The following is a 7,762-nucleotide window of genomic DNA, read 5'->3' as shown; positions in this document are numbered from 1 at the left end:
GGGAGAAGCCGCCGGGCCCGATAGCCAAGGGGGCTGCGAGGCGTTTTCCTCGGCGGACCGAGGCGCCTCCGGGTGACCCGGCCGGGCGGGCTCCGGCGCGGCCTCTGAAGATGGCGGCGGAGCCGGGCACTAGCGAGGTGCGGCCGCAGCACCGCTTTGACCTGGGCAGCCTGGAGCGGTACCTGAGCAGCCGCTTGCCCTGCTTCCCTCGGCAGCCCACGGGCGCGCTGGCTGTCAGGCAGTATAGGTAACGCAGGTGACATCGGTGACGGGGCACTGACCCTGGTGGCGGGGCCGCCGCCGCTCCCCTGCCCCGGAGCGCCCGGGAGGGGCGGGCAGAGGAGCCGCTCGCTGCCTCCTGCCAGGGAAAATGGTCAGAGGACGAGCCCTTTGCCGTCGGGATGGCGGGCTGCAGCCATCGATGGATTTTTAAGATGCATTCTGACTTAGTCCAATTAAGGGCATGTCCCAGCTCACCCCTTGAGCTGCTGGAGAAGTTAAAGTTCACGGTGGCGGCCATAGTGGCCTTTGTCACACTCCGTCAGTGGGCGGGTTGTGTGTTGGGTCGGCTTCCCGCTGTCCTCAGAGTACGCCCACGATTGTTTTTTTGCCTACCCATAAATCGCAATTGATCTGCTCCATCTTTAATTGCACAGCGAATAGCAATGTTCACAAGTACACACATGGCTTAAGAAATCAATGGTAAAAACATTAGGCTGTCACCAGGTAAGCAAATGCACGAGAGCAGCGTTAGGATGAGCTAGGATTCCCGTTACTGCCCGGGGAGCATCATGCAGTGTGCCAGGGAGGTGCTACACCAAAAAGCCTCTGTTGCATAGAGCACTGAGTTCGTTTGCATTCACTTCATGTCATGAACTAACTATTAGAAGTAAAGTTTTTCTAAAAAATAAGGATTAATTCCTTTGTAGGCACGACCTTGACTAACTTATTTGCGGCTATCACCAAGAAACAGTGAACACTTTTCATTGTCTTCTGATGTGACTATAAAATATTAATTCATTCGATCCACCCTAATCTTCCTACATACTTCAGCTGAGAAGACTTTAGGAGGAGCCTTAGCAGAGTAGCTAATAGTAAAATCTGCTAAAATTTTGTTAGTGTTTATGCTTTTACTTCTTGGTCTTGTAATTACAGTTCAAGGCTTCAGCTGGCCTAAATTTGTTTTGTTCCAGGCCGAGTATTGTCAGTCAAACTTTTTAAACTATTGCAAACTGTGCCCTAACTGCTCTGGGGAGAATGGAAACATAATGGGAAGAGTGATGGCAAAAGTTCATTTGATTTTTATTTTCCAATAGTTGTCTAATTGTTTATTGGTCTAGGTCAGAACGCATCTTAAAAATTAACAAGAATAAGGAGAGAAAAGCATGCAGATTAACACTTGAGGAAAATAAGGATCGATGAGTTTGATTAGAATGTGATAGACAAAGTGTTATGAAGAGTGTAACTGGGTTGTCCTTCTCTGTTACACGTGATTGAAATGTCTAATTTTCTTTGTGACTTCAACATGCATTCTTTAAAATTTTACAGTTCCTATAGGCTGTACCTTAAGCATAATCTTTGGATGTGATAATCAGGCTGGCAGACAGTGGGACTTGGTACTAAAATCATCAGTAATTTAATCATGGAGTAGAATCTTAGAGTGGTTTGGGCGGGAAGAGACGTTAAAGATCATTTAGTTCCAATCCCCTTGCCTTGGGCAGGGACACCTTCCTCTAGACCAGGTTGTTCAGAGCCCCTTCCAGCCTGGGCTTGAACACTTTCAGAGATGGGGCATCCACAACTTCTCTGGGCAACCTGTTCCAGTCCAGATTTGGGAAAAAAAAAACACAACACAAAACAGCTGTGGAGAAGATGCTTTCCTCCATCCTGCCATTTTGTTCAGATCAAGTCACAATGCATTTTGCAAGTATCATTTCTGTTAGAAAGTTTACAAATTTGTAAGTACTTGAATTTTTGAGTAATTATAATCTTTCTCTCTGCAGCTCAGGCCAGTCAAACCCAACCTTTTACCTTCAGAAGGGTGGGCAGGCTTTTGTGCTCAGGAAGAAGCCCCATGGTCCCCTTTTACCTGGAGCACACAAGGTAAGTAACATTCTTCACTGAGCTCCAAACACTTTGTTCTGCACGTGACCAGGGTCTATACATGGTGGTCCAGCACACTGATGAATGTGTCCAGAAATGCAGTGAGTTGCTGGATTATTTCCCACATTCTGTGCTCTACATATAATTAAGCATTCAAGAGGATTCACTGTGCTCATTTATGTTTGAGAGGTTTTAATTGAACCTAAATTTCTGTGTCTTCCTCAGGTGGATAGAGAATACCGTGTGCAGAAAGCCTTATTTTCAGCTGGCTTTCCAGTGCCTGAGCCCCTTTTGTATTGCAGTGACGTTTCTATCATTGGAACAGAGTTTTATGTGATGCAGCATGTGCAGGTTGGTCCTCTTGTGTGAAAGATTCTTTCCTTCTCCCTACTACAAGCTGCTTTTAAGTTGTCTATAACCTTTCTGTTAGAGCCTTGCTCAGCACAGTTTTGTGATATGAGAGTAAATAATCTTCTGATGTTTTGAAGAAATGTTAGCTGTCAGCGATTCTCACAGATTTCAGCTTCTCCAGGGCTTATTTCACACTTTGTTGAATTATTTTAGCTCAATATTCAACCTCTTGTTCTTGTTTGAGCTCTTGGAAGGATATCTTGAAATGAGGCAATATTGCTTCTGTGAAAAGCATACACAAGTCAGAGGGAAAAAATTCAGTCTGTAAAATGAACCTTTGGACATCCTGGAGGCTTTTTAGTATTGAAGATAGGAGCTGACATACAATCACCTTTTCTTGAAAACAAAGCAGGATTCTAGTTCAAACACTAGTTTCAGAAAGACCACAGCATATCTCTGTCTCTCTGTCTGTTGTCCACCACTCTGGGGGTGCTGCTGAATTGATACACTTTTTTTAGATTTTGGTGATTTTGAGCACAAGTCTGTTGTATTGTGTCTTTTTCTTTTTTTTTATCCCCTGGGAGGAGGAGTTGAATTCAGGCCTTTTCCTTTTCATTGCATTCTATTCTGTCATTAGGTTCACTAGGAAATTAGAAATGTAAGTTTGTGGGCCAGTTTCTGAAGATTAGGTTAACCTTCCTACAAAAACTGTAAATCAAGGGTAATAGAATGCAAGGGTTGTGAAAAATTTGAAAGAGACTTCTTACATCAAAGTTTAACTGGTGGATTTAACTGGTTTTGATTATAACAAAGTGATACCTTAAAAAGAAACCTTGTTACATTTCTAAGTATGTAAATGTATGGTCTGTCTATTCTATGATGGTCAGCACTGCTCTGTTTTTAACAATTGTAAAAATGGAACAACAAACCCATCTTCTAAATGTATTCTACTGCTCTTAAGGAGAAAAACAAGTGAATTTCTTTGGATTATTTGCATCTTTGTACCCATAACCCACCCATTACCCTGCCTGCCACTCCTTTCCCCTGGGGTCTTCATTGGTACTTTTTCTGCAGCTTAGCTTTTTAGAGACAATACAGTAACATTGTTTTTCCTGATACTTTCAAGCTTGAGGATACCTGGATTGAGTGCTCTAATTCAGAATTTCATCTACAGATACACTATATACTAATGACCTGGGTTTACCATGAATCCCTTCATTGGCCCTGTGTGAGGAATAAAATTAATGAGGAAGGAATTTTTGGTTGCATGGGGAGTGTTGGTTCACTGCATTTGGTTTTGGTTGCGGAATGTACAGCTTTACTTCTTTTCATCTGATGTGTATGTCCCACCAAATACCTGATTTATGATATTTCTAGGGTCGCATTTTCCGAGACATCTCCCTGCCTGAGGTGGGCCCAGCAGAGCGTTCTGCTCTGTATCTTGCAATGATAGAAACTCTGGCCCTGTTGCACTCCTTGGATTTGCAGTCATTGGGTCTCCAAGGATATGGTAGAGGACCAGGGTACTGCAAAAGACAGGTACAACTCAACATTCTCTTGTTTTGTCTGGTCTTTGAATGTTTATTTGATTTGCAAGCTAAATTGTTAATTATTAATGATTGTATTTTAGGTATTAAAACTTCACTTAGTTCAATGAATTGTACACAATCTGAAGCCACTACTACGTTCAGATTGATTCTGTAATGCTGTACTTAGGGAAAGATAACAGATTTACTTTTGGAATAACACTAGATTTGGGCTATGTAAATAGGATTAAAGTAGATGTAGTCTTCATTTCATCTGTTGATGTCTCAGTTCACATTTGCAAATGCAGAGGTACTGGGTTTTAATGAATTTTCAAGAAACGTGGTGATAGCCAAAGCCCAGAAGCATGTGCTTCAAAATTTTGTAGTCTTGAAAAACTTGTGAATCAACTGAAAAATCTGTTGGGGTGTTTGTATTTTTAAGGTATCAACTTGGAAAAAACAGTATGATGCAGCTGCTCATACAGATATTCCTGCCATGAACAAGCTGGCTGAGTGGTTAGCAAACAACTTGCCACCTGATGATAATGAAGAAACACTGATTCATGGGGACTTCAGGATAGATAACATCATCTTCCACCCAACAGAGGTATTTGAAATGTATTTGTACATTTAGTAGGTTTTGGCCCTCCATTTGTTTGTACACCTATCATGTAATAGGACACTTATATGTGGATTTTTTTTGGAGCATGAAACACCTTTGAAAGAAACAGTAGAAAATTGAACTCTTCTCTATACCCTGTGTAAGATGTTTAGGTACCTAATACAGTCCTTTCATTGCAGGAGCTATATAGAATCAATGGAATCACAGAATCATTGAATGGTTTGGAGTGGAAGAGACCTTAAAGATCCTCTATTTCCAACCCCTTGGCCATGGGCAGGGACACCTTTTACTAGACCAGGTTGCTCAGGACCCCATCCAACCTGTCCTTGAGAGATACTCTATTCATTTGTTTTAATCCCTGCTTCAAAGTTCAGGAACAAAGCATTTTATATGCATAGATCCTATTGGATTCAGTGCAGCTGAAGGCTCACTTCATTGAGCTACATAAGCATCTGATCCAAAGCCCACTGATGTCTGTTTTATGGCTTCAGTTTAACAACAAGGGCTTTTGGAGCAGGAGCTGAATGGAGGATACATGACACTAGTGAAGCAAAGGAAAATTTGCAAAAGCTGTTTAGTTATGGAGCACATGTAGATCACAGAGACCCTGAAAGTTCCCCATTCATCTTTAGGGGGAAAAAAAGATAATTTTTTTTTGTTTGCCTCTAGTTTATGGAAATAAATATGTGCTGCCTATATCAACACAGTTTCATTTTCATTACTTTTTTCTGTGCTACCTGCTGAGTTGTGACCAGAGGACATGCCTGGAACTTGTGACCATGACTGCAATTCATGCTTCATGACAAAGAAACAGATCCCGGAGATTCCTAGAGATTTTGTGCATAGATTAGTTGACAGACATGATTTATAGGTTTAAAGGTGCTGATTGATTCCCTGAGCAGTGAATTTGACTGTCTTGGGGACTCTCCCAGCTCTTCCAGAAGGTACTGAAGGAATTGACCAAGTTGTACATAGGTCATTTTAAGTCATCTGTAGAAATTGTTCCTGAATATGCAGGACTGGCCATGTAGGAAAGACTTTTGCACATATTTCAAGTAGCCATGGATCATGAGTAGGACGGGACAGCTGGATTTTAGGAACTTTTCAGAATGACGCTGTGGGTAGTCTCAGACCACCCAACTGATGACACCCTTGCAAGGATGCTTGCAGCAGAGACTCACTCTGAGCAGTGATTGACTTCCTGTGTAAGAAATTCAGTTTCCCACAGAAGTGTTAATCTATGGACAATGTTGTGATAAATTAGATTTTCTGGTGCATGGTCTGTGTGAATTTCTGTGCTAAAGGAGTGTGGAACAGGACTGGGGAAGAAATACAACAACTGTCAGTACTGCTGTTCTTTAGGATATTGTAACACAATCATGTTTTATACTAGAAGAGTTTGGAGGTCTCTGACAGAAAGAACACTACCCAAAAATGTAGATTTAAATGAGATTTTCTTTGGAAAAATGCCTGGCTTTCTGTCCCTATATGAATGTTAATTTTCTGCAGATCTTTAGATAGTGCCAAAAGGAACTCTTTGCTGTTGACAGCTAGAGTGTGTGTTTTTAATTTTAAACATACAGTAACCAAATAAAACCCTTGGATATTGAGTGGGTTGTGCATTTGTGGATGGAGATAACATGTCTTCTAGCACTCACTTGAGGTTTTTATTTTTATTTAAGGCTCGTGTTTTGGCAGTGCTGGACTGGGAACTTTCAACTACTGGTCATCCTTTAGCAGATTTAGCATATGCCACTCAATTCTACTTTTGGCCTACATCTATTAAGAACTTAGGTCAAGGCTCTATCTTGGGTTTCAAAGACACCATAGGTATGAAACTAATCTTTTTCTTGAAACAAATCCTAGGCCTGGTTTCTGTTTGAAATGTTGTTGGAATTAAATGGTAAATGCACAAGCATATAGTTTGGCATTTGTAAAGGACTTTTCCATAATTTTTTTTGTTGTTGTAGCAAACATGCTGATAGTGAGGCTTTAGATACTTTTGTTCTATCAAGCTTTGTCTTAGCTACAACATGCTACTTCTGTAAAACCTTATTTTGAACCTTTCTAAGAGATAATGGAAGAAAAAATAAATGTAAATGTAAATATATAATATTTTTTTTAAAAAAAGCCTTTTTTCCCCCAGGTCAAATTATTTGCCTGACTGGAGTGGAGACAAAGGGCAGCAGGAATTGTTATGGTTATCTGAAATTCTGGCAATTCCTACTTCCTTTGGTCTCTCCATATCACAGTTATGTCATGAGAAATGATAAATCATATATTTACTATGTAAAAGAAATACCTCATAAAGTTCAAAAACTGCACAAATGTTTGAAGAATAAAGTGGGGAAAAATCATAGAAAATGTTGAGTATTCTAAAAAAAACCTGTTCTATTTTTTTATTTTTGTAGAAACTCCTTCCTTTGAAGAACTGGTTTCCATTTATTGCCGCTGCCGGCGTATTTCCACTGCTTTACCCAACCTGAACTTTTTTCTTGCCTTGTCCTATTTTAAAATGGCAGGGATAGCCCAGGTAATACCCTCACATTTGCTGGAATGCCACATACCTTGTGTGTTTGTGGATAGTTCATTTAGTCATGGATAATACAATAATAGTTGTATGTCTATGCTGTTGTCAGTTGGCTTGAGGGACAGGCTGGGCTTGTTTGCCATATCATGTGCAGACATTTGTCTTTTCTTTTTTTGTTTTTTACTTTTCCACTACTACTTTTTGTGATTTGCCTTTTGTTTGGTTTACCTGGGATATGATTTTAACTCTTGTGCAGCAAGCATCTTCATTATATCCATTATATGTACCAAAACCAATATTAGCATATCCCAGTAAGTTTTTTCCTTTTAAGATCATGTGCATTAAAGTGTTACTTTTATATTTGGAGAAGTCACCAGTGTGTTAAAGAAACAATTTTAAGTGCATGATTATAACATAAATGGTTTTCTTTTGGTTTTAGGGTGTATATGCCAGGTATCTTATTGGAAATGCTTCTGCAGAGAATAGTCATGAATTTGCAAAGCTTGTGGAGCCTTTGGCAGAAAGAGGATTAGAGCTCTCAAAAAGGTAAGAGTGGTCTAGATTACTGGTCAAAGGCAAGGCAAAGCTTTTCCAACATCTTCATTTATTTAAATGCCTGTCTAAGGCAGC

At 40.4% G+C, this 7,762-nt stretch overlaps 1 protein-coding gene across 4 annotated transcripts in view; it reads left to right on the top strand.

Annotated features, from left to right (window-relative positions):
• The first annotated feature begins 14 nt into the window (after positions 1-14).
• ACAD11 (acyl-CoA dehydrogenase family member 11) overlaps positions 15-7,762 on the top strand; it is a 29,058-nt gene continuing 21,310 nt past the window's right edge. For 3 of the 4 annotated variants that reach the window (XR_013182169.1, XM_054628171.2, XM_077177748.1), the window contains exons 1-8: positions 111-247; positions 2,004-2,103; positions 2,329-2,454; positions 3,832-3,993; positions 4,423-4,587; positions 6,285-6,432; positions 7,014-7,135; positions 7,572-7,678. Coding sequence is in view for 3 of the 4 variants with exons in the window: in XM_054628171.2 (XP_054484146.2) it covers positions 111-247; positions 2,004-2,103; positions 2,329-2,454; positions 3,832-3,993; positions 4,423-4,587; positions 6,285-6,432; positions 7,014-7,135; positions 7,572-7,678 (1,067 nt within the window). In the remaining variant the exon portion in view is untranslated. Of the gene's footprint in view, positions 248-2,003; positions 2,104-2,328; positions 2,455-3,831; positions 3,994-4,422; positions 4,588-6,284; positions 6,433-7,013; positions 7,136-7,571; positions 7,679-7,762 lie in introns of all 4 variants that reach the window. The other variant, XM_077177740.1, reaches the window with a different exon arrangement.

Source organism: Agelaius phoeniceus, chromosome 1 (assembly GCF_051311805.1).
Source record: "Agelaius phoeniceus isolate bAgePho1 chromosome 1, bAgePho1.hap1, whole genome shotgun sequence".
In the NCBI taxonomy this organism is placed as follows: Eukaryota; Metazoa; Chordata; class Aves; order Passeriformes; family Icteridae; genus Agelaius; species Agelaius phoeniceus.
This window is presented reverse-complemented; position numbering and strand designations above follow the sequence as displayed.